Genomic DNA, 26,505 nt, shown 5'->3' with positions numbered 1-26,505 from the left:
TCCGCCGCCAGGAGCGATGCTTTGGCATGGTCTGGCCTCTTACTAGTCAAGGCTCTGGTGTTTATACATCTGTGGTCCAAGTTCATTCCAAGCACACAAGATTATAGATTTATTTCATGTACACTTTTTTGTTACAAAAAAATTCACTCGCATTAATATTTCTACTTATTGAAATGTTATTGCAGACACACTAAATGCACATCTGTGTTCCCTGTGTCATGACTGAGAACGAAAATAGACCCAGATGCTGAAACCCGAAAAGATCACGCTGGAAGCCTCTTGGCAATGAAGGATTTTGGATGAACAGGAATCCGTGGAGCGGGAGTTCTGTGGCGAGGAGCGTACTGGCGGCAAGTATCCCTCTTGTAGTGGGCTCTTGTTCAGGGGGTGGTCCCGGAGAACTGCTGGTGGAGCGGTTGTCGAGTGTGGCGTGTGGCACGGCGAGGCTGGAGGGCTTGGGGTGATGATGGCTTGGAATGAACGAGGTGGAAACTGGACCCAGGCAGGAGGTTGGTTGCAGAAATTTGTCCTAAAGACAGAAATGATAGCTTGAGTAGGAAGTTCAGGAGTAATCAGAAGTTCACTAGACCGCGAGGAGCATGAGACAAGGTACTTCACCATAGTTGGCAACGATCTGGCAAGGAATACTGGAAACCGGCCCCTCTGATATACTGTGGGGTTGATGATGGAAGTCCAATCAGTGGAAGCTCCCGGGGGGGGACCATGACACCCTGGTTATTTAAAGGCATAACAATGACAAGTTGTGACATAAAAAGCTTGATACTTGACTCATAGAAAAAAGAGAATAAACAAACAGACTTAGTTCGTACTTTTTTAATACTTTTTTCATTGTTTAATTGATTGTTATAGTGCAGAGAGGGATAGACACAATGAAGCAGACACCGATTTGAGTCTCATATCAGTTTTTGAGACAATGTGATAAAAAATAATAATAATAAAATGACCAATAAATTCAGTCCACCACATCAAAAAAAGCTTCATTCATTTTTTGATTTAATACTTAAAAGACGAGGAGAAGGAGGTCAGGGATTGTTGACTTAAAGTTTTACATCTTCTTGTTTAAAGATCAGCTCCAGATTTGAACAAGTAGCTCCACTACAGACTCAGCAATCTCCTATCAACCACAGAGCAGGCCTTAAAAACAATAAAAGAAAACATTTTTATTGGCTTGCGCCCCAGTGCAGCTTTATGTCTACCAACACTCCTGCAGTGAGCTGAGAGAAAACCAAGAAAATATATTAGAAAGCTGCTCTGCCAGTTCAAGTGTTTCCTCATCCTGCGGTGATAAGTGTGAAGTTAAACTGATGATTTAATTCACTCTTACATAAGTGAATGAGAGATCACTAAGAGAACATGGCTCCAGCTCAGGATACCTTACATAACTAATTCAAACACAGTATTGTCTGCGGGTCGCTGTTCTTTCCTTCCTGCAGCTCTCACTCATTTTCAAGCTCTTTCCTATGAGTTTATCTCCGCCTCAGTTCTAACGCGTCGCCTCTGGAGGAACCCCTGGAGCTGCCAACTCACCGAGTGGGATTTCTCCATCCTCAGTCCCAACACAACAACGCGTGGGAGACTTCCCTTCCTGTCAGAGAGAGGGTGGGTGAGTAGCAGACACGAAAGGAAGATCAGGAACAAAAAAAGTGTTTCAATTTACCTCCACACTCTGAACTAAAGATCTTAGCTGAAAATTGAAGAACAGAGTAGGAATGATCACAAAAAGAATTCAGATCACCTCCTCTGTGCACAACAGCAAGTGTCACAAAGTTAAAGTTTGTTTATATCTTTGGAGGCCTTTATGAGAATCTTGAAATAAAACCACAACAATGCAAAATAACACAAAGCTATTTGTACACTGGGTGTACCTCAATTCTACCCATCCATTATCTGCTGTTTCTTCAGGTTTTGGTCGGACGGGGACAAGGAAAACCAGACTGGTCACCTTTTTTTAAGCTCTTCTGAGAGAAAAGTGAGGCACTCCCATTCCAGCATCAGATATCATCTATCCAGCATGTCTGGGGTCCGCCACAGAGCCTCCTCCCGTCTGGGTGGCATTCAGATGCCCAAACCTCAACTGGCTTCTCTGTTCACCACAATGGACTGCATGGGACAAAGTTTGTAACACCACTGCAGGAACGTGAGCAGATACATGGACAGAGGACTAAAGACATAGACAGAAACATGTTCCAAAGACAAAAACATAGACAATGGAACCTAGACAGACCTGATGGATGCACAAATAGAATCCCATACACCGCTGACCCATTGGCCAATTTGATGCACTATTCTTCTGTTTTTGTTAAATCAGTGCCCAGATACTTGAACTTTATTCATACTCATTTTGTTCAAGTTTATGCTAAGTCTGAAAAATCTGCTTTTTTCTGTCTTCTGGACTTCAAAGCTGCCCCAGCTGCAAACAACTCCAGTTAGAGCTGGAGGTCAGTGAGCTGATGTTTGTTATCAGATTCTAATTAAACTTTTCTGCAGCAAAACTGCAACAAAAAACCCCCATAAGGTGCAAAATTACTATGACCTTAATTAATATATATGTGACAAAGGAAACGGTCACAAACAGTATATGACCACGTTCTGTTGTTACCCTCCAGGGTCTGGGTAAAGGTGAAGAATCTACTTTAACTTTGAAAAGGAAGCATATTGTTTGGACCACATTTGTATTTGTATTGACAGCGAAAAAACAACAGCCAGCACCAGAGGGGGCTGTTGCAAATCTTATTTCTATCATGGTTTCTCAGTTACTTTTAAATCGAAAAGAATATTCAAGTGTTTTACAGAAAATCTGTGAACAGACCACAGTAAATGCAGAAAAACACCAAAGGCTTATTCCTACTCTCACTTCATGAATGTAGGTTAATACAGATACGGTACCTGCTTGGTACTTTTGGAAGTTTTTTGTGTTCTTTTGTGTGTAAGCTGGATGCTGAAGTTTGCAGCACACTTCTGGTGTTGATTAGATGTTTGAAAAGATCATTTTAACAACTGCAACACAACACAAAAGAGAGTTCTAAAAAGTAGGTCACCATAATAGCATCAAATTACAGATAATTTTCTTCTTTTTGGAGTGTAACTGAAGTGGAATAAAAAGAAAAATCCAATCTAATTATCCTAAGTCTGATTCGTCATTGTATGAATGTATAACTGATGATTGTATTACTGTCGTGTGTCATTCTTATTTGATTGCTTGAAATAAACCATTTCAAATCAAATCAAATCAAATCAAATCAATGTGAATCTTATTTCTCATAGAATCCTCAGAGGGGAACCAGCTCCAACACGCTGTATTTGACCTTCCAGTAACCCAGACCCATTAGTCAGTTTATGTTTATGTTTATGTACTACTCAAAGTATGTACTAAGATAACTGAGATCATTTCACATTTTTGAGCACAGTTGTGTTTGTTTTGGCATGAATTTTGACTATATTTCCTTGTTTAAAAACAAGTCAACAAATAAAGTAAGAAAAGACAGCTTCTAAATCAAATCAAAACAAAGGAAGCTGCTTTTGTTTTTGTGCAGGAATTATGTGAGTAATTAGTCATAAACAATGTGGAAAGTAACTCTTTAGAAAAGGATGTTTTGAAGTGATTTTTTTACTTCTTACTGTGACAAAATAGTGTAAGGCATTGCTTGTGAAATTTGATTAATATTTAACTCATTTCGTGTTCAGTTAATTGTATAATTCGACAGATTTTCCACCCAACTTTATAGCTTCAAAGTGACAAGACCAAAACGCGATTGAAAATCCAAAAAATACTACAAATAGAGTATTTTTCTGCTCATAGTTTGGTCACTTTAAGTTGTTTTTAACACAAATAACTTGAATTTAATAAGACAAGTTCATTATTAGCCTGCATAGATCCAAACACTTTGTCTTTTTATAAGTGTGCTTATTAGTCTTGTATTTTTTGAGTTGTCTGTCTTCTCGCAGTGAGCAAGCTTCAGTCATTTAACCCTTGTGCTATCTTAGATGACCCCACCCTTACATTGACGTGTTCTCCCTACCATGACAAAGGTGGATAAAGGTGGAAAGATTTCCTGTAATCCATGGACACCAGTGAGGTTCACAAATCATTGAAGAAAAAAGGTTCAGAGCACTGTCTAGTGGGTCTAGATGACCCAACTCCCAATGTTAAAGTGCCTAAGATAGCACAAGGGTTAACCTGCTTTTGTTATGTAGCATTTTGTTGTTTTAGTCTTTCTGATACACTCTGGCTTCTAATGTTCTCTCTTTAGTTTCTGTTTTCCATTTACGGGCTGTCAAATTTAATCACCAATAGTTTTTATAAACTTAACGGACAACAGCTGAGACTTCCGCCAATGCTGTTTTCAGTGCTTTTACTTTCACAACACACTGCTCCTCATATCTGACAAACACTTCACCATAAATGTTTCCCCTGAGATGCTTTGTTCTAGTTCTGCAGTTATTGTAAAGTAACTTAAAGGTAATGCAAGACATAAGTAGTAACATTATAGTTTTTTAGAGAATACTGTTGAGAGGAAAAAGATCATTTTTGTTTAACAACAATGACAACTAATCTGTAATGTACTAAAGTTTTGAAAATCTTGTGCAAAAGTGTTCATAAATACAAGAAAATATTGCATAAATAATGCATAATATATACATTTTTATGTGTATACTTTTTTATACAGTTAAAAGAATTTAATAGCCTATTTAGTGTTGACTTTTGCAGTGAACTCTCTTTTAAACATTTCCTTTGTCTCGGCGTGAATTAAAACAATGCAAATGGATTGAGATCTTCCTATTTATCAGATCTCTTCGGTCCCTACAAACCCTCCAGAACTCTCAGATCATCAGGTTTTGCTCTCTTATCATCTGTGAAGATTTTGTAATTTAACCCTTTCATTGTGTTCAGGTCAAAATTGACCTGAAATTTCAAGAGTGAACATGCATCAATTTTGACCCGAACACAATATAAGGGTTAAACTGAAGACATATCTTTCCCAGCTAAGTGGCCAGCCTGTTAGTAGAGTGTTGTTATTTCAAATCCAGAGCCAAGTTATAAAGACCATAAATGGGACTCAATGCCTCCCTGCTTGACACTCGGCATAAAGAGATTAGATTGAGGGTTAAACCACCAAATGGTTCCAGAGTGGCTCTTGAGTGCCTGTGCCTGCAGCTCACTGCCCCCTCCCCTGGGGGATGGGTCAAATGAAGAGAGCAAATTTCAAATACCTAGATGACGACAACTAATGGGACTTTGACTTTCAGGCTGCACAGTGCTGTTGCCTCACAGCGAGAAGGTTCTGGTTCAAAATCCCACCTGGAACCTTTCTGCGTGCATTTTGGATTTTTCTCCGGGGACTGCAGGTTCTTCCCACCATCCAAAAACATGCTTCATCAGTTAATTGGTTACTCTAAACTTAAAGTGTCTCTAGGTGTGTGGTAATGATTGTGTGGCCTGCGACAGACTGGTGCCTTCACCCAGGGACAGGCTCCAGCAACCCTTTGAACTTATTTCTTTGGCTTTAAGTATTTTATTGCTTTTATGGTTTATTGTTTGCACATTCCATCTTTCATTACAGTGCCTCCTCAAAGTGTTAGCTGCAGAATTTCCTTCCGTTTGTCTTTTGATTGTTGTTTCATTTGATCTAATGTGTTTTGTGACTTTTCATGCTTTTAACCTAGGTTTATACGTGCATTTTATGTCAAGCATGTTGACAAAGGGGCTCTACAAATGCAAATTGATCAATAAAGTGATTGCCAATAAATCCCAAAATCCAATCATCTACAAGAGTGCGTACGTTACTTTTATCTTTTTTATTTAAATAACCACGTTGTGTTGAATCAGAAATAAAAATGAAAAATAAAAACTTTTGTCATATACTGTGGTACTCCTGTTCGCCACCGCTAGGTGTCACTGTTGCTCTTCCGTCTTCCCTTGCTGCCGGGAAGGTGGAGGTGCTGCACCTCCTTCATTGTCTGAGTGAAGGCACCGGGAGAGGATCCTCCGCTCTGCTCAGTGTAATCCGGTCTCTCCCAGGCGCATGCACTCAGCCGTCCGCCATGGCGACGTCGGGCAGCCCTCCCTTTGGTGTGAGCAGCCTTTAAAACTCGTCTGGGAGGGTTAGGGCTGTGTGTGTGTTTTTTTCCCTTTAGTTCCTCCTTTCCTGCGGGACGTGGATGTAGTGCCTCCCTTCATACTCTCCGTGTGGACAAGCCCCGCATAACGAGAGAAGGGTAAGAGCCGCGCGCCGCCGAAGTGCTTCTCAGTTTGCTCCCTGAAGAGAACTGATTCAACTTGTTTGAGGGGATTAAGGTTAATTCTCGGGAGTATTTTGCTGTGGATTTGAAGGGGAGGGGAGGGGGGGCATATTATATCCGCGTGTGAAAACCCTCATCTGCCGTCAGTCAGTCAGTCAGTGAGCGCGCGCGTCCTTCCCCGCAGTGTGGGTCGTGTTGCGCCGCAGTCGCTCAGGTGTCGTGGATTGTAATGGGATCCGCGCGTCACGGTGCCATTTGAATGGCCAGCATGTCGCCTTGAAGCGCGCGCGTCCACGGCGTGTCCAGGTGAGGGCAGGTGGTGGATGGATGCTTGTCACATTTTGAGTTTTGTAGTTAGATTCCTGCTCTGTTAACCCACATTATCATGTGACCAGACCTCCCTAAAGGCTGCTTTTTATTCGTGTTTAGGTCCAATGCAGCGTTTTGCAAATTTTACAACATGCATTAATTGTATTTTCAACACATTAAAAAACTTAACGCAGCCGCGCCCAAATTACACTTTCTTTGCAGAAGCAGAGCCTTTTCTCCTCCTTATTGTGTTGCAGATCTTTCCTGACTTCTTTATCTCCCACAGCCTCTGGCTATTCAGCTGTCTCTAAAGATTTCCAGCTGTGCAATGGTGGACTTTACTGCCCCCTCCCACCCCCCTGCACACAGAGGAGCCACTGTTAAACCCAAGGCCAGCAGTCACTGCTCCATATTACACATATGTGGGGAATTTCGAGTTAATGAATTCAAAGGAGGTGTGTTTTACCCAGAGAAACACTCAGAAGTCTGCAAACGGTCGCCTGGCTCTGGGAACATGATGCCATCTGCACAACTGCTGCCTGCTCGTTCCCATTCATGGCAACGCATGGACTAGCAGTCATGAGTAGTGCAGAGGGAGGAGAATCACTGTCTAGTCTTTCAGTGGCTTCAGTTTCTCTGGTTCTTTGTTTAAGGAGTGTCTGGTTACGTGGCGTGCACCTGCGGGGTCGTGTAAGCCGTGAATATATAGGACGCCACACGAGGCACTTGCCAACCATCAACACCAAAGAATTATGGAGGCTTTTCATCTGCTCAAGAGAAAGTTCACGTCATCTGGAAAACAGTCGTGTGACCAAGCAGGTGCAAATCGACCACCAGATGGTTGGTTCCTTCAGGTTTTTGATCAGCGTTGAGATCTTTTTTAAAGTGAAAGCTGTAGACACCTTTTTTGTTTTTGTTCTTGATGTTTGTTGCTACACCCGTAAAAATTAAATGTTTGTTTTTTGCTTTCAAGGAGACATTTTTTACAATTTGTCTTGACTACCCACAGGTATACTGTTCCCTGGATCTTCCCAATTCTTCTGCAGTGCTCATACTCCGATTAAAGACCCACCTCACTGAAAATTGAAGTTTTTTTATCACGTTTTTGTGGCATTTTTTCATAATGAAATATAGATTAAGAAAATTAAGCTTAAAATTGCGTTTCCAGATATTTCTTTATTCAAACTGTTGTGAATCAGGAGCGGACTAAAAAAATAATACAGTTTGAAAAAGCCTGCAATTGTGATTATTGGTGCTACAAGCTCCCTCTTTTGCTCCATTCCGATGCATCCACTTGCAGACAAATAGATCCATGTAAGTCTCTGTTTTCCTCATTCGAGCTGTTATCTGACCCAAAACTGTAAATCTGGATAGCTCCAATATTGCTGACTGATTGTTGGAAGTTGTGAGGGGACTGTGAGCTAGCGGGAGAGAGTGTAAACAAAAGGATGATGGGTAAACTTATTCTGCAGCAACTGTCCCGACCACAACTCAGAGGTGAATTTCTTATAAACTGCTGCCACTCTGCAGACACAATGTCCTAGAAAATGACACGGGTGTTTTGATTTTGACTAAAAGCAGCATAACCATACTTCCAAGATCACTAGGAACGCGTTTAAAATTGATTAAAAAAATGATTGGAGTGAGACTTTAATCACTTTATTCTTACCTTTTTTAAAAATCAATTCAGTTTAAAGCTGGCAGCAGTCATTCAGTCTGCAGAAATCCTGTAACTGTCTACTGGACGCACCGCTCCGGTGAACCGCTCTCAGGGTGACATCAGCCTGCCGGAATGTGCAACGAAGGGAGACTTGAGTGGGACAAGAAGAGGATTTTGGAGGACGGTGTGGCTCATGTGGCATCACATGAACGAGCCCTAGAGTTACATTCCTGAGTAATCACACTCTTAGAGTTAGACGCATGCAAATCTTTACCATCAGAACCAATGCAGGTTCTACAGTACAAGCCATAACGTTTTTTCTCTGTTTCAGTTGCCATATTTTTATCTGTCTTGTGGTGGTTGAATACTTAACACATTTACCTCTGACTGCCTGACACTTTTTTAGGAGGTTCAGAAACCTTAAAAGCTTTTTTTTGTGATTTGACCTACCATCTTTTCCAATCTTTAGTACTAAAACACAGAAAAGTCTATTTTTTTTTAATTATTGTGGCTATGATTAAGCATTTATAAGTGCATTTTTATCTTTTTCATTATTAAAGCTGCTAATAGGCCGCAGCATTTAGTTATTAGACAAGACAGCATTGCATTTCACATAATAAACGACTGAGCGGTTTAGGTCTGGATCAGTTTGTTTCCTCAGAAAATCCATCTTTTCCAGTGTCTGTGATCCGTACTGTGCATGTGTCAGACCAGCTGCCCTCTAAACTCTAAGACACCTCAGTCTGTGCGCTATTGCTGATCATCAGGAAATGTCTTAGTTCAATCGTGGTTAGATGGAATCTTTGATTTTACACTCTTTCTCCATGATTCATTTGTCAGGTTAAATTAGGACCGCCTGGCTTGTACAACAAAATCAAGAACATGCTTGGGGTTTTTTCTTTCTTCTTTGCTCTTACATTAATTGAGTCTCCCGCAGGCTGCAATTATCACCCATTAGTGCTTAGTGCAAATGCTACATTTACAATTACAGCATTGGTGTGACAAGCTCTGTTGTGCAGCGTGTCCTCTGAGCCTTTTGCCCCATTAGTGTAATATTGTACACACATGCAAACATTAGTAAAGAGGAGGAAGTGGAACTATAAGACTTTGAAATGACAATATTCCAAACATGGAATTAGTGCATTCATGCACTTTTTTCCCCTTGTCTTTGACCTGGTGCAGGCTGGAAAGTGAGCAGTGCAGTGCAGAATGGCAGAGTCAGATGCAGAGCCAGCGTCCTGTGGGGCCGGACGCCGCCTTGGTGCACCGGTGACCCTGGGCATCAGCACATTGGACCCTGGACACCGACCTCCAGCCATGCCCCCCGGACGACAGGTTGCTATACGGGTCCGAATGTTGGACGACACGGAGGAGATTTTTGACGTCTCTGTGAGTTACTCCATTCTTCAGCACTGCAGTGTCGTTAAAAAAAGCTACACTAGACTAGTTAGGGGTTGTCATGGCAACTGAGTGTTGCACGCACGCATGCATGTATGGAAGTCTCCCCGACTATCTCAAACCTCCCAGCATGGGGATGTTTACTGCAACTAATTGTGAGGAACCGGGATGGCTTTTGTGCGGTTGGGTAATGTGTGAGAACTGCTGGACGTTCCTCCCCGAATACAGACGGCTGTTCCAGAGACGCTAGAACGTCTTTCTTTTGTGGGATTAACTTTCTCGCCGCGCAGCTCTAAATTTAGACGCTGTGGTCTGAGCTAGTTGCAAGGAATGAAAGTGGAGATAAAATTAGATACAGATTGCAAACCAGCATTCCTCCATAATGTTTTAAATGTAGTACTTGTAGCTCCAGTGTGTTAATGCTGCAACACAAAGCCAACAATTTTATAGTTTTACTTTAGCCTTGTTGCATATGGGAAGCGCTTTATTTTAAGTCGGTCACAGGTACACTGTCCTGCTTCCTTAAATACTCAGATCAGCTAATTAATCCATAGCTGAAAATAGTACCTTAAAGGTCTATCTTTTACCTCTGTCTATGTTTAAATGTTACCTGCTGAGATAGGAAAACCCCAACAGTTTATTTGTTTTAAAAAGATGATAAGAATATACTACAGGTGAAACGTTAGATAGACCTTTATGGTAGAAGACTGGGAAGAGAACTTCTTTTTAATTTAAATTTAAGCTTCAGGATCAACAAGTTCAATAATTTTATTGAATAGTGGGGGGGAAATGGAAAGACTTATATTTCATAGAGGACGCGAGCAGAATAATCCGTCTGCTCCAGGACTGAAGGAGATCGGTGGAGCAGAAAGGGTTGATGTAGGGAGACCGATTCTCCAGCAGTCACAAAGGAGCTTTTTAATTTTCATGAATGGAGCTCTACACTAAAGCTGCTGAACTGTCCTGACAGTTAGTGAGTGTTCAGTGTGCAAAGTGGATGCATCCTCCTGGCTCTTTCCCAAGGTGTTCCTGCAGCGTGGCGGCTCTCTGAACTCCTTTTACTCTTACAATGTTGTTTCCTTTTCTGGCATTGACAGCCTTCTTTTTGGGACACGTTTTTCCTGGGCCTTTCACCTGGTCTTTATTTAAAGGCCCTCATTTACATGATTTTTCTGTGACTTTTTTCCTCAAAGGAACAATCAAATTGCCTGTTTTGACCTTTAATAGTGGCTCAGCCAGTGGAGTGTGAATGTGAAATGAGGCGGGCTAAGAAAGAAAATGGTTTTTCACTGCGTCTGCTTCAAAGCTTGTGGTCACTACAAAACCAATGAGTGAAGAACTAAGAACTAAAGATTACACACTTTGGATTTTCCACTATGTTTTTCAACCTGGTGGGTGTCAACTGAGTTTCACAAAAACGCAGAGGATGTGTTCCTCCTTTATGTATGCAAGCAGTTAGAGCAGGGGTCTGCAACCTGAGGCTCTGGAGCCACATGCAGCCCCTTTTACCCCTTCATCCTTTGGGTATGAAGAAAAATACTAACAATTTCAATAAATAAAGCATTTGTTGTTAATGTATTAAAGTTAATGAGGTGTATTTGTTTATTGATATTTAAAGTTTAAAATGTCAGCCAACTGAGAAAAATAATGGTAGGAGTGGTTAATTATTAAAATAAGCTTAAAGCACATATAGACTTTCTTAAATATTGGATTCTACACCATTATTGTCATGTTTATATTTAAAAGTAAAAGAAGACAAATGATGACACCAGAGCATAGTTACAATAATAAAAGAAATGCCATGTTTGATTTAGTTTTCTTGCATTTTTAATTTAGGTAAATCTGCAGCAGCAGGAGGACCCCTTTTGACACGGGAGGGGGGGGGGTGATTTTATTTTAAAGGGTACTTGTTGATGCTGCTGTCAAAACTAAAAGAAGTAAAAATTTTCAAAGAAAATGATCATAATTCAATTATTGTAAATGTGTAAAAGGTACATTTTGTAAATAAATGGCTTAAAAGTCACAAAAAAAAAATTAAAAAAGGGGATTTTTCGAAACAGTGACTTTGCAGCTCTTCCTAGGTTTTGGTCTGTAAGAAGGTGGACCAAATGAATCTTTTAGGGTTAAAGGTTACAGACCCCTTGACTGAAAGACACGATCCATTTTCCACCTCAGGTTTATATCCTAATGTGAATATAACAAAAGCAGTACACAAAGCGGTGCACTTCTGAAATAAATTATACATTGTAAGTCAAACTATTAAAAAGTGACTCAAAGCACAAACACTTTTGGGTAGACCAAAGCCGAAACAATATAAGCACAATAAATGCTCTTTACTTGCAAGGGCTAATTACTCTGTTGTAAAAGCAAAAGGTGAAATCCAATGACATACTCTTAGAATAACACAAACAGGAGAAACCATCTGTAAGGAACATGGCAGTTCACCCCTATAGCTTCACCTGTAAACTAAAACCAACGATATGACTGAAGAGCTGGGCAGATCAGCTGATCCGGCACCACACAAGGGAACGCACATGACTCGCTGCTGTGGCAAAGGGGAGCGCAGCACGAGCTGAGCCGAGCCAAAAACCTGCTGCTGGAGGAGAGGGATGGTCTGAAATTTAAAGCCACCACACCCTGGGCCTTGGTGAAACCCAGAGAAAACACCCATCAGCAATCCACACCTGCAAACAGTCATGCAAAGATTGACTAAAAACGGCGAACACGCCCTCTGCCGCAGAATAAATTTACTTTATAGCAAAAGAACTGAAAAGCAAAAATACAACTCGAGCTGTAACAGTGTGAATCTACAGAGAACAATTAAATGATAGTAAGACGAGACGGGTTAGTTTGTGTAGCACCTTCATACTCTAATCCCTGCTGGGTTTGTGCACAGCAGGGCAATCCAACATGTAATTTATTGCAATTTCTTTTTAAGTGATTTAAAAACCCAGTAGTAACACTTAGAAAATCAGTGCTGAAGTTAATTAAGAGGTTGAGAACAGGAGTGACGTGCTCCTGTTCCTGCTTTAAACCCTGTCGCAATCTTTTTAATGTAGCTTGTGTCTTCTTTTCCAAAAAGATGTAACAGAAGACAGGTACAACAGTCCAGCCTGCTGAAGGTGAAGTGGTGTGTAAACTCCGTCTGAACGTGAGATTTCTAAACTGTTCAGTTTGAAAAAAACGTGAATGAAGACTCGTTCAGGTATGATTGGACTCCTAAAGTTTAGGCCTGCATCAAATACGACACAGAAATTCACCCGAAATTTTCATATTTCTACTTTAAAATCTTGTGTTTTCTCAATGGGATTTTGGTCAGTATAATTGTCTTCTCCTATTGTCACTTTTGTTTTGTTTTTAAGTACCTTTCTGTCACTCACCTAGGTGTGCGAAATTTGATCTCCGCATTTGACACATCCCCTGGGGGAGTGGTGAGCTGCAGACGTGCTGCGCTCGGGTGGCGGTAGCGTTGAGGGTCTTGCCTAAGGACCCTCACTGAGTGATGTTAATTGCTCGCCATTGATATGGTAATTGCCCCCAGTACTAGGCAAGGCAAGGCAAGGCAAGTTTATTTGTATAGCACAATTCGTACACAAAGTAATTCAAGGTGCTTCACAAAACAGAAAAATGCATTAAAATCACAATACATCATAGAGTACAGTACAATACTATTGCTCATTCCCCTCTGGGAATCGAACCCTGGATTCCTGCGTGGTAGCCTCTCACCTTACCAACCGAGCTACCCAGCCAGTTTTTCTTGGGTGTGAAATTCTGATATGATTTTAAGCAAGTGAGCTCTGGTCTCCCTAAAAATAGGAGTTAGTTTACTCGTTGCAAGGCAACCCTGGTTTTGTTTGACAATAGTGTGAACAGACGGGGTTCTAAGGGCAGGGATGCCAGTATAGCTTAGTCAGTTTGTTAGTTCATTTTAGTATTTTCCTATTGAACTCTTTGTATTCATGATCCTTTTGAGTTCATGTTTTACTTCGAAGCCCATCGAGACGACTGTTGTTGTGATTTTGGGCTATACAAATAGAATTGAATTGAATTGAATTGAATTGAATAGAATTGAATTGAATTGAATCGAATTGCACGTCCAGCCAATGCACGAGCTAAGGCAAACCGAAAGAAGTGAATGACATAAACACCTTTAAAAACACACCTTTTCAACATTCTCATACAAAGTGATGCTGGACTATCAACCTTACTTACTGTGCATGATGTGACCCAGAGAAAGAATGTAGTTGATAAATTACAGTAGTCCTAGTATCTGACCCTGGAGGACTCCACATACTATGACTACATGCTCAGACTTTTGGTCGTTGAGAGAGGATCTGAACAAAAGTCTGTAGTAGAGCTATATAACTATTTTTATGTTATTTTGGTAAATAAAAAATGGCTACCAGTGTTTTAACTAGGGGAGCTCAGTGATATATTTACATTATCAGTAGGTAGGAACATTTTTGGTGATAAACTCTGCCAAAAATGTTCGCCTTTAACCTTGATGGCATCAATGCTTCTATAACAAACTTCAACTTGTCAGCCATGTTCTGACAATTTTTCTATTATTATTTGAGCTTTTGGACTGCATGCCTTTCCTGAAAAAACTGTATAAACAGCTTTTAAATAAAAGACAATGAGCGGCAAAGCGAATAGCTGGTCAGTTCAGTCAGAGGAGTGACGTTGGAGGGACATCAAAGCACACAGCTCAGCGGTAAAAGCTAAACCTAGTAAAGTGGCTAATCTCTGGGTGTCACCCTCACCAGCTCCACTTTGGATTATTTCCTTCACCGGCTTTGGTTTGGACTTTCTTAACAGTTACTCGAAGCCAACGTCCAGCTTTTACAGATCCAGATCGAAGACTAGCCAACGTACCGGCATTTGATTACATTTGCTGGTGTTGTACCGCAATAAAGACCCACTCCAATGAAAATCATGTTTTTGGGGATTCTAACATGTTCTTGTGGTATTTTTTTGATGATGGAGGACATACGCAGTTAAAATTAAGCTCAAAATTGCCTGTCTGAGTAATTCTTTATTAAAATCGTTGTGAATCAGGAGCAGACGAAAAAAAGCAGTTTGAAATAAAGCTTATTTGTGGCATAGAAAATACGAGATGCTGCTTTCCGTGAGAAAATAACAATTTAAAGTTGAAACCTGTGACATGGAAATATCGCTGCCTTTTACAACAGTACCTGAGCAACCAAAAAAAGAAATTCTGATTCAAAAACATGGTCCATGCAAACAAGAAAAGCATGTAAATATTTATGTGTGGTATGTGCAGTTTCAGTTGTTGGCCCTCACAGTGACATTCGCGGCTGAGTGCCAAAAATGACAAATTAGCCTTTGTTCCCCAGACAGGTGAAGCTGAAATAAGCCCAAAAAATTCAACTCTGGGAAGGGGATGACAAAAGGCCCCCGCTAACAGAACACCGCATTCATGCTCAATTTACTCCACATCAGACTGTTATCTCAAGTACCGACTTGAGATAACAGTCTGAGTGGCTTGGATATGGTCTTCCCCTGAGGTGTGGGTAAAGTGTATTTTCATTGTCAATGGCTCACATTTTGTCCAGAAAAATAATTTATCTGAAAAGAGAAAGCACAAAACAGGTTTAGTTTCACTTTTAAAGAGGGAAAAGTATGACTTTGGGGTTAAATATGTTATATTCCGGCACATTTCGAGTGATTCTAGGTTGGAGTGTTCAGAGTACACATAGTGTCTCACTAGAATTTAGTTTGCTTTAAATATTTGATGTAGGCTTTCACGTCAGATTAAAAGGCCATTCCTCCCTTAAGAAAATGCCCAGCTTGGCCGTGAGACTAAAGGATTTCATTCCTGTTTTGTTTTAGGTTGGGCGGGGGGATAAGTTTCCACCTCAGCAGGTGAAGTATCAGATGGATGGGAAACAAAAACGGGCCACTGAGCCATGATGTTGCTCACACACCACGCTGTGGCCTACTTAACACTCTCAACTGTGAGCACATTTGTGCTCGGATGATGTCCGGCTGATAAAACAGCAGCGGATTATTTAATATCAGTCAAAATTTGTGACATTTTGGTTTTCATTGTTTACTCTTCAGAAGCATATCAGAACTGAGTATTCTTTTGGTGGAAGCTAAAGTTGGCTGTGAGGAAGGTGGTTTGATCATGAATTCAGGGGTTAAGAAGTGGGGGGATGGGTTCATTAGGGCAAAGATGGGGGGGTTATGCTAATTCCTGTGGAGGAAACAGTCAAGCATCATTAGGCAAACCTCCACAAAAACACATGTTCCACTACTTATTTGCATTTTTTTTTCCACTTTTTAAAATTTTTGATTGATTTTTTTTTTGTTTTGTTTTGTAATAAATTTATTTTCAGTATCATTACGTAAGTTTAAAAAATAATAAATAGAAATCTGAGTTATTATATATGTATTTATATATATTATAGCATTTTTATGGTTTTGTAATTGGCCTGTTTTTTCATATTGTTAATGACAAAATCAATGTATATTGTGTATAGTAAACTAATATATATTTATGACAATCTATCAATCCTAGCACTGCTAAAACTTAAAAATGGTTACAAAATTTTATGATTTTTTTTTTTTTTTTTTTTGTAGTTGGAGCTAATGTAACATATAAAATGACCATTGTCCCATCCATCGTACTCACCTATTATGGGGTCAAAATGCAAAACTTTTAAAGTATTTTACTTTGCGATCCAATTCTCACCTCTTGATGTGTTTAGTGTTTGAAGAAGGTTCAGTCAAATTAGACTCTTAGGTTTAAAACTGATCAATGTTGTCTGTTATCACACAGTACTTTTATTCATTGAACTTGACCTTCAGTGTAATTTCCCTTGTAGACATGAATGCAGGGAGGGAGTTGTGCGTTTCTAGGATGTTTGAATGTTAATACAGGTATAAGATGAAAAGAGAGCTGAGGCATACTGCAACGCCATGTTTTAGTAATGATTGATGAGAAGTTAGTGATTACAAATTTTTGAAAAAGGTTTCCTTACTGGATGTGAGATCAGGTGAGTTATTCTAGAATCTGGGATTGTAAAAGTGGGTTTTGGACAGTTCAGACCCTGAAAAGTTTTCCGCTGCATCTTAAAAAAAGAAAAAAAAAATTAAGAAGCAGCAGCTGATAGTGTTTTTTTCTTTCCAAAAACTGGGGCATTTTTGCCAAAGTGGGCCATGTCATAAAAAAAGCCTTGCATGCTTTAGAGTAAGTCCAGTCCAGAAATGTTAACCATCAACCTGCCATTCACCATTCTCAGCTCCGTATGCCGTCAGCCTCTCATTGTACTAGAAAGCAATTAGAGGAGATCTAGAGTGGCTTGTTGTAAGTCCTGACTTAATGAGCAGAAACACGATGAAGAGCTTTTTTCAGGGCAGTCTTCAACAGACTCACTGTCAATGATTGACTGATGAACAGACTGTGGATCAGAGGCTGGAAGATCCTTAATTTGTTAGCAACAACACAAGATAAAATTGAGGTGATTGTAAATGTGTGTCATCACTGTTCTGTTACAGTTTGTTTTAACAGTTGGACATTTTTTCTGACTTGTGCTTTTTTTTAATCTTCCATACATAGTTTTGATTGTAATTTTTAACAAAATTCTTTTCTGGTGCTGTGTAACAAAAGATAAAAAGGAAAATATCATTAAGATCTAGACTATAAATGACAAAAGATGAGAGAAAAAAAGCCTAAATATTAATTTTATATTAGAGTAGAATAGAATAGATAATAGAAGAGATAAACTTTTTTTTATCCCACAAAGGGGAAATTTTCTTGTCTTCGGCAGAAAAGAAAAGACATGTTGAAATGTGACTTTGTGTTTATGAAAGAAAAAAACAATGATATAAACAAAAAACTATACGAACAGGCAAAACTTTACAACTGGATCTTGATTAAAAAGATGTCTCTTATTTAAATAACCATTTATTACTAACATTTTTGACTTATCATAGACAGGTTCCAGTTCTCATCTTTACTGTTGTGTTTTCAAATTTTAACATAAAAGAAATGTTTGGAAAAAGTCTATCTGTTCTTTTAAATCCTGCCTATATCCCAGTACTTTCCAGCACTTGGATTTTTTTCTCAATGAGAATAATTTGGTCTGAATATTTCTTGATGACTTGTGATTGGCTTAATGTGATTGCATCTGGGATGTAATTGGCTATCAGAGCTGTGAGGAGAATGGGGAGGCAAGTAATGCAAGGCGGCAAGTGGCTCAGACGGTAGAGCAGGTCGTTTAATAACCGCAGGGTTGGTGGTTCAATCCCCGCTGCTGCTGCCGAGTTTTAGCCGAGTGTTAGTTTTGAATGCGGAAGGCCAAAATGAGCGTTTACATAGAATTTTTACCAAACGTAGTGTCTTAAACGTGCGTTGCCGAGGGCCGTGTGGACGCCGCTTCAGAGGATATGGTTATTTCTACTGTGAGGTTGGACCCTTTTACATTGAAAGTAATGGTGGCAGGCTTGATATATATATATATATATATATATATTTTTTGTAACCAGCTGCTGCCTAATGTTTCCCGTTTTGAATTGCATTTGTTCCAGTTACTTTCCGTTTTAAACCAGCCTTAGACAGGTAGTGAAGGTGTAGTGCTCCAGTATTACTTAAAGATGCTTGTCTCTCCACTTTGTCACACTTACTTGGGTTTAAGCAGCCATCTGCCTATCAGTGAGTTAGAGGTTTAAAAGGCAGGACAAGGTACTGAAAATGAACATTCCCACTGTTACAAAAAGTCTAAAGATTCCTTTAAATAGAAGCCTCTGCTAAATACTATACTGATGTAATATTATACATTAGTTAATTCTTTTGGTATTGGTGAATTCCTTTCTCTAAAATAAATGCACCCAGTTACATTCTTATGGTACATAAATGTTGTTTTCATTGTTTAGCCTCACTTTTCTGAAGGACCTCGTTTGCACGGCTGCAGAAACCTTTTGGCTGCAAAATGCAATCAGTCAATCTGAGGTGAAAACTCAGATCATTTTTTCCCCTGAGTGGACATACAAAGCATTACTATGAGTTTCAGCTCCACGGGATTTCTTATTAAAAAGGGTAAATGTAATGCTGGTCTACGTTGGTTGCCATGGATACACAGAGACATGGATGAGGAGCGTCTGAGCTTGTTGCTGTGCTGCAGAGTTCTGTCTTCCACTGATATCTGCTTGGGAGGAGTGGAGGGAAAGGTGGGGTGGGGGGTGGGGGGGTTGCCCATGCAGGGCATTAATCTGACTCTGCTGCACCAGCATGGGGATGTGTCGCTGCACATCAGAGGACAAAGCCCTCTGAATGATGTGATGCAAGAGAAAGCTTTTTTGTATTCAAATCCTTGGACTTAAACGACTCACTGGAAAGTCTCGATGCTGCTCATGTTCATTTCATGCTGATTGACCCAGTTTTCTTTAAAAAATGTTGTTTGATTTTGGTGTGTTGGGAATTTCAGGTTGACAGATGCTCTTTGACGGCTCAAAAATGAGACACGAGGTAAAGCCCACTTGTTTATTCCCCACTGGAGCTGGTTACAATCTAAAGCAGTAATGTCTTCATACCACCCACAAGACCTACATTGTTCTAGGTTTGACTAATGGAAAACATTCCCATAGATTCCTCACATGACCTTTGAACTGTTGCTTGTCATCCTCTCATGGAATGAAATTGAAATCCTGTGGTGAGATGTAGAGAGGTTATTTTCCCATGGACAGCCATCTTCCTCCCTCGTGTCCTGAAATGCAATTGGGTCATGAAGGATGAGGGCCACAGGAGGAGAGCATCAGTGGGAATTATCTGGTAACCGATGGCTAAGAATACCAACATGTCAGGGGTGCATAGAAGGAAAGATAAACTACGGTTGTGTATTTTTTAATCAAATAGGACCAGGCTTTTGTGTAATGTGAATCTGTGATGTACTGATGGTAAACTGGCTGCCATGATGGCAAATTGACGGTTGGGTGTTTTAAAGGTATATGGTACTCATACCGGGCATGTGTAAATGTATAGTAAATGTAGTCTGGCACATTCAAGAACATGCTGTACATGGGTTTCTGCACGCACTTTTATCATACGGTGTTCTTCTCGTCCGCCACCTTCATTTGGAAGCGGTGCAAAACTCACAAATCTTGCTCCAGGCTTTTTCTTTCACAGCACCATTCCAAAATATGAAAGATTTGGGTCGTATCCGAATTCTTCCCCTACCCAAACAGCTTCTTCCTACCCCTACATTTGGCCTTCCAAGCGGAGAGTTATGGAAAAATAGCATCTACAAATCTGGACTTACTATCACTTGATGTTGTCATCAATAGCCGCCGGGCATCTTTGTTGGTGCGTAGCTGGCAGCGCTCGGAAAATACATAACATCGGTTTTATAACTTTAAAAAGTCACGCAAAAATGAAAAGTTATTACTTTTTCGACGGGAAGATGCCAGCTCCTTATCCCCTGCACCAGTGCTTGTGCACGCTGACCGAGGCAGGTCAGGGAGTTGCTGACTTTCCGACGGTTTGATCGACAGCGATTTATAAGAGAAATACTCAAAAATGCAAAAATGAAAAGATTTCTTATTAAATCTGTTTTCTTTCATAAGAAAAACGCAAAAATATGATTTTAATGGGAGGGAGACTTTAAAGATGTAAGTTTTTAGAAAAAATCAACATCATTTTTCCCTACTAGCAGAAAGACGATCAAAGCTATTGATATGTGTGAATCTCTGCATGTATTTATGTAGCTAACCCGACTGGCTGTTTGTTATTGTCACTGTTTACATTGTATACACATTTGCTCTACTAATGTATACTAGCAGTATTTTCAATAAATTTGGGGGGGAAAACGACGGCACCCATACTTCACTACCAAATCTGAGTCCCAGATTGACCAAAGTTCAGCTGTTTGACGTTAAAACAGTTGAAAGTTTAACTGGTTGAACTTTCAGCATGCGTTCAGTAAATGCCCGGTTTGTACACAAGCCCAAAAATGGACTTAAAAAACTGTAAACATAAGATTTTTGAACGCGGAAGCCTGAAACACCGGTTTACAGGCGTTTATAGACTTTTTGTTAAAAGTGGTCGCTCAAAGTCGGTGTTGATATAGCATTAAAGAGAAGTCAGTGTTATTGGTAATACTGAAAAAAAGGCTTATCTGAATATTCCAGATGTTATGAAGAAGACCCACGCTTCTTCTTCAGCATGATTTACATTTGAAAGATTGCAGAGATTGTGCATATTTCCATCATGTTCAGTTTCTATTTTTTGCGCAGGCATCTGCCTCTGCTCAGCTATGTTGGTGTGATTCCCTTCCGTGGCATTTTTCACAGTCTTTCCTCTCAAAACACTGAAGCAGCACCGAGCCACTGATGGATACTGTCACAGATACTCCCAGCGTATCCCCACCATTATCCTTGCACTGCTTTCTATACTGTGCACAGGTACTTTGGGGAAACTGATGCTTCTATAATAAGCCTTGTTCCTATGGTAACAAAGATGGATGTCTCTCTATAGAAGATGCTCGTACGTGGTGCAGACAGCAGTTTAGCCGATTCTACCTCCCAGCATTGTCTTGTGGTCATTGTTTAAAATCAGAGTTGACCTCGGATGTCTTGTATTTAGTCCCTTAATGAAGATGGCTCACCTCTGTGAACAAAATACTATTGGCTGTTAAGGACCTCACTCAACCTATAAACCTATCCTACTGGCCATGTCTTAGTAAAGCAGGTAGACCTCACACTATGTTTGCAGTCTGATCCTGAGTAGAGTTATCCATCTGGTCCCGCGTAAAGCTCTTGGGAGCTGGGTTTCTTCTGCTTCTAAGCACAACTACCCCTCTTCCATGAATAATGAATTTCTTATTGAAATTCAGAGGGGTAATTAACACAGGGTTATCTTTATCTGACCCTGTCTTAAAGGCTTCACCTTCGCTGCTCTGCTCTTCTGAAGTGTTCTCACAAGATAAGCAGTCATTTCCTTCCATGTTTGATAGGAAATGAAGGTATAAATTATTGCCCTTGGACACGGTTCTGTGTTTGTCTGAAGCTCTGCTTGTTGGAAATGCTGAACTCTTCTCTGCTGGACCTGGGCAGTAATTGAATTCAGAGTCTCCAGAACTGATGTCAAATCAGTAACCTCAGGTGCACATATGGGTGCACATGGAAACAGTGCTCCTTTGATATCAGTGTACCCCTGACTGTCATTAATAATACAGAAACTGTTAACAAAAGCTGAGAGAGTGTAACCAAGTAGAATGTTCCATTTGTCTTGGAGCAGCAACTACAGCCCCAATAAGACTTGATATAATGCTAAATCAATTCAATTCAATTTTATTTATATAGCCCAATATTACAACAATAGTCATCTCAATGGGCTTCACACCGGTAATTGAATAAGAACATGAAATCCGTCACAAAATGCAAAAGCTGATTGATAAACTAAAGTAAACCGACTAAGCTAACCTGGGCATCCCTTCTGGTTAGGCCCTATAACATCTTTAATTTAGAATGGAGTCATACTATTTAAAGCCTTATAGGTTAACAGGTATGAACTTGAATCCAGATTCAACTGGGAGCCAGCTAAAAAACTTCAAAATGAACCTACGTGCATATTTCATGACAACATTTCATTAAGTCTGAAACTAGTCTGATACCCCTACATACTTGTAATTTCACCTCACACACCAATAGTTTTTGTACCAGCTATTCACGTCCACCGTTCCCAGTCAGGAGCAGACTTTGCCCCTCTGGGAGTCATGGCTCAGATTAGAAAAAAAACAATCTTTTAGTTGGTTATACATCTGAAGCTGAGTATTGCAGCAAAAGCTTCATCCCAATTTGCTAAGCTTTCTTAGGACTTAATCACATGCACAGGGGGGTGACCTGTACAGGTGCTGCAGGTTTTTGGATTGACTGGGCCCTTGGGGGCGTGGTAAAGAGGAGCTGCTACAACTTAAGAGGAGCGCAGGTGTGTCTTGCAAATTCATCGAAGGATGATCATCCGCTTTGAAATCAGTCCAAGAGCAGAGTTTATTGTGTCTTCTCCGAATGCAGGTTAAAGCTTTGTCAAGCAGAGAAGAAGCCATGCTCTGCTGGTGCTGTAAAGTGCCTCAGGGCGAAGAAGAGAAACTCATCCGATGGATGTTGCATGACTGCATACTGAATGTGCAGTTTGAGTATCCAGTGAGGAAACATCAGTACCAATGGAAATATACTGATGTTACAATAATATCATTTCCCAACCAGATAACATCTTCTTTGGGGAATGTATTGCTTCCATTAGAAAGTCAATTTTTGTTGTGGCACTGCTGCTTGCATCCTTTGTCAGACACGACTGGAGAGCAGTTTTTTTCTCCAAATTCTCCAGCTGGTGTGCTAGTTCTCTAAATCCATATGGGCCACTAGTGAAAGAGGAGAAGACACACATCCCCCTGTCCCAACTTTTCAGCAGGTGTTGCTCCAGTCTAATTCCAAATGTGCTAATTGTTTTCTAGTAAGGTGATGAAATGTGTGACTCCTAGCCAATAAATATGTCAACTGTTTTCCCTTAAGCTAAAATTACGGTAGTTTTACTAAATTATTCAGTTTGTGTTTACATTTTTACAGGATTTTAAGGACTTTTTTTATTTTTTGGAAGAGTGGTTGCAGGCCGAAAAGGCATGTCAGACATCCTTTATACTTCATTCATTACAACTGGATTTATGTCAAGGGAAGTTGGATTTCCAAGACATTCCCATTTGTTTCAGCCACAGCAGATGACAGCTTCAGAGTGGGTGTTATTACCAGAGTCTGTGGACCAGCTACACGCTGACAGTTGTCGAAGTCACAATGATTTCTTTATGTTTGTGTCCTTGGCAGCTACAAGAGCACAAAAGGGGTAGAGTGGGGGGTTACTCACTATTGCTTAACGCTGTCTTTTATTGATGAACTGCTGCTCAGTTTGATGTTTTAAAGAATTGTTGCAGTATGGTTTGAAAAAGCAGTTTTTTCTCTGGTAGACCTTTTTCTTTTAATCCTTGACTTGAATGGAGTCAGTTTTTGATTTATAGATCTAAAGATTAAATCTTGTTTTTGTGTTTATGCTGGAAACTCAGGTCTTGTGGGTTTAATGTCACTCGTCTGTTATTTCATTTTAAGCCATTACAGAGTGAGTGTTCAGTCATAGGCTTAGTTAACCTCTTTTAAACCAAGAGACAGCAGGATGGCATTTAGTGTAATGTGGATCTATGTGTTTAATAAATAGTTGAATGACTGTGTGACTCCATTGCAGCTAAATATAAACGTGTTTAAATTATACCACTAGTGCTGGCAGTTACTGCTCCTGTTGATGCTCAGTATTCTCTGACATTTAAAAGATTCCAACTTCCTATTTTCCTTTGCTTTAACCGAATAATTTCAATCTTTGGCTAAATCTGTTTTTTCAAGCCGAGAACACTGTGACATCAATTTCACTACATGCTCTGTTTTACTGTAGACCGTTTCTATTGTGTGGTGGACTGTTGGCAAATCAGAAGCGAGTTCAGTTTGTTTTCTCCATTTTGTTGAGTAGATGTGAAATCTCATCTGAACCTGGGTGTTGAGTTTAGAGTCCCATTCCGATCAGCGTGTTTTCTACGTAAAAAGTACAATCTTTTTCATTCGGCAAATTTTCTTCTGCTCTTGATTTACAACAAATGGAACACAGAAATACCTTAAAATACTATTTTAAGCTTTATTTTCTTAATATATGTTTTCATCATCAGAGAAATGTCTCACAAACATATTAAACAAAAAAACACAATTTATTTTATTGGAGTGGGTCTTTAAGTACAAGGGTTTCAGTGAACCTTGGTGTGGTTCAGCTATAGTGGGAATATGGACAGTGTGAGAGGAAAATGAATAAGTGATGTAAGCACGGTGCGTTTATGAGAAATAAAACCAGCCTGAATTGGCACTGAAGAAGTGCAAATTCTAAAGATATTTTATTAGTAAGCGTGGTGTAGTGAGGAGGTGAAGGGGTTTACCAAAAAATTAGTCCTAACAGGACTTTCTGCCATTGCTCATGTTAAACAGTACTACTCGAAGTAAGCAGTTGTAACTGTGTAATATCTGCAGGTTGTAAATTAATAAAGTGAAATGAAGGTTGCCATGGGACCTTTGGCAATTATACATTAATGTGAACTGAATCCAAGGAACCATCCTAGTCTATGTGAAGAATGATCATCATGACTGGCTATTAGATCCTTATCTCCAAGCTGATCTATGATCTCACTTTTTTGGCCTTGTTGATCAGATTTGGTAGCATTTCTAAAGTTATGTACTTATCTTTTTAGCCTTGTCTGAACAGAAACCTTCTCCTGAAATAGCAAAGGGATTTTCTGATGGCATTGGATGGGGCTGTGTGTCACTGCCAAAACACTACATTCACAAAATCATTAAACATCTATTTATCTTTCAAACTCCAATTAAATACAACATTTATTTTAGTAATTTGAACATTTATGAGTGAAACTATAAATTTGTGTCATGCAAACTAACTTCTTTTTGCATTAAAAAACCCAAACTACTTTAAGAAAGATGAATTCAAAAAGCTGCTTCAGTGCAAATACTGAATCTTAAAGTAAAGAGGCCGTTGTTTTAAGAAAATCTTCTGTCTTGCAAGAAAGTTTATCTTATCAAGAACGTTTTTCAATAGCAAAATAATCTTAGTGACTATAATTTTTTCTTAAAATAAGAATTCTTGGTATTGTCAGATTGTTTAGCTTATTTTAAGAAAATCAAAACCAAAGGGATAAGAATTTTGGACTTATTTCTGAATATCAAATTCCAATACTTTTGGGAACCCAGTCCTGCCAACAGATGTTCACAAGAGTGGGATTTTAGGCACTTGGAGACGTTTTAAGTCTTCTCAGAAACACTCATGCTAGCCTCTCATCCATTGTTTATGAATTGCTAAATTAGTCAGAGTGGCCCCTTCTCTCTCTGACAACACTGGAGAGCATTTAGAGTGCTTGAACCCAGTGTGTCCATTTCCAGAACCAGCTCTGAGTGCGTATAAAGACGGAGCGCTAGTCACTTCAAGTCACGCTATATTGAATTGGGGCATGCTCATTACGCCTGCTTCACCCTCTTTAACTTGCAAACATCCTGATTATGGTAACAGCATTAAAATGATTCTTTCAGGAAAAATAAATGGAAGTCATGCTTCTGGATGAGGAACATTTTGTACACAGAATTATTCAAACGCCTTCATTTAGTGTGGAAAAAAGGAGAGCTATTAAATCTTATAATGATTTTTTTCTGACCTTAGATTGTTTTTGCTTGACCAGATTAGAGAAACAACACAGTTGCTTGTCTTTTTCTTTGGCGCTAAAGAGGAATGGACTTTCTGTTGTATTTGGTCTAAATTCCAGAAGAAATTGGAGTCATGCAGGCACACAATGGCAGCTGTCTAAGGCTACACCCTGAGGCTGTATTTGCTCCTGCATTTTTTATCTGGCTCGTGTTTGACCCAGAATCTCTCCACCGACAACATCAAATGTGAGACTTTACCTAAGGACATCTGTCAAAGCTCCTAAGGTGGGGTGGTGTTAAGGCTCTCACCATGCAAAGGTGGCTTCGTGCTGCCTTAAAACTGGCTGAAATTGTGTGCAAAGACCTTCTCAATGAAGATATATCTGCAAATAATTTCTGCAGAACGTAACGTTTTGGGAATTCTTTTTACAAAATCCCTAAAACGACTTTGATGTTGTCTTACTGAGTTTTAGGGTTTTCATTTCAGCACAGTCCAAAAAGCAAAATCCTCTGCTGTGAAAACATTAGAAAATATTCCCCATGCTTTTGAATAAGCCTCCACATAATAGTTCAAATTTGCTACCATACGTCCCTGAAGAAATCTTAACGTTCTTTCCTCCAGC

The 26,505-nt window shown here is 39.8% G+C and overlaps 1 protein-coding gene and 1 long non-coding RNA gene across 6 annotated transcripts in view; both read left to right on the top strand.

Moving 5' to 3' along the window:
- The first annotated feature begins 523 nt into the window (after positions 1 to 523).
- LOC144988724 (uncharacterized) lies at positions 524 to 3,245 on the top strand. Its single transcript, XR_013652702.1, has 2 exons — positions 524 to 1,624; positions 1,924 to 3,245. It is a non-coding gene; the product is annotated as an uncharacterized LOC144988724 (long non-coding RNA).
- Positions 3,246 to 5,251: 2,006 nt separating this feature from the next.
- Positions 5,252 to 26,505, top strand: part of LOC101165518 (FERM, ARHGEF and pleckstrin domain-containing protein 1) — a 56,117-nt gene continuing 34,863 nt past the window's right edge. For 2 of the 5 annotated variants that reach the window (XM_078939746.1, XM_023950626.2), the window contains exons 1-2: positions 5,252 to 6,237; positions 9,413 to 9,619. In XM_078939746.1, coding sequence (XP_078795872.1) covers positions 9,440 to 9,619 — 180 coding nt within the window. In that variant the 5' untranslated portion in view covers positions 5,252 to 6,237; positions 9,413 to 9,439. Of the gene's footprint in view, positions 6,238 to 6,399; positions 6,568 to 9,412; positions 9,620 to 26,505 lie in introns of those variants that run through there. The other 3 variants (XM_078939747.1, XM_023950627.2, XM_078939748.1) reach the window with 2 other exon arrangements.

This window comes from Oryzias latipes, chromosome 21 (assembly GCF_053564925.1).
Source record: "Oryzias latipes strain Hd-rR chromosome 21, Olatipes_Hd-rR_3.1".
In the NCBI taxonomy this organism is placed as follows: domain Eukaryota; kingdom Metazoa; phylum Chordata; class Actinopteri; order Beloniformes; family Adrianichthyidae; genus Oryzias; species Oryzias latipes.
Note: the sequence above shows the minus strand (reverse complement) of the source record. Positions and strands in the feature narration are given on the sequence as shown.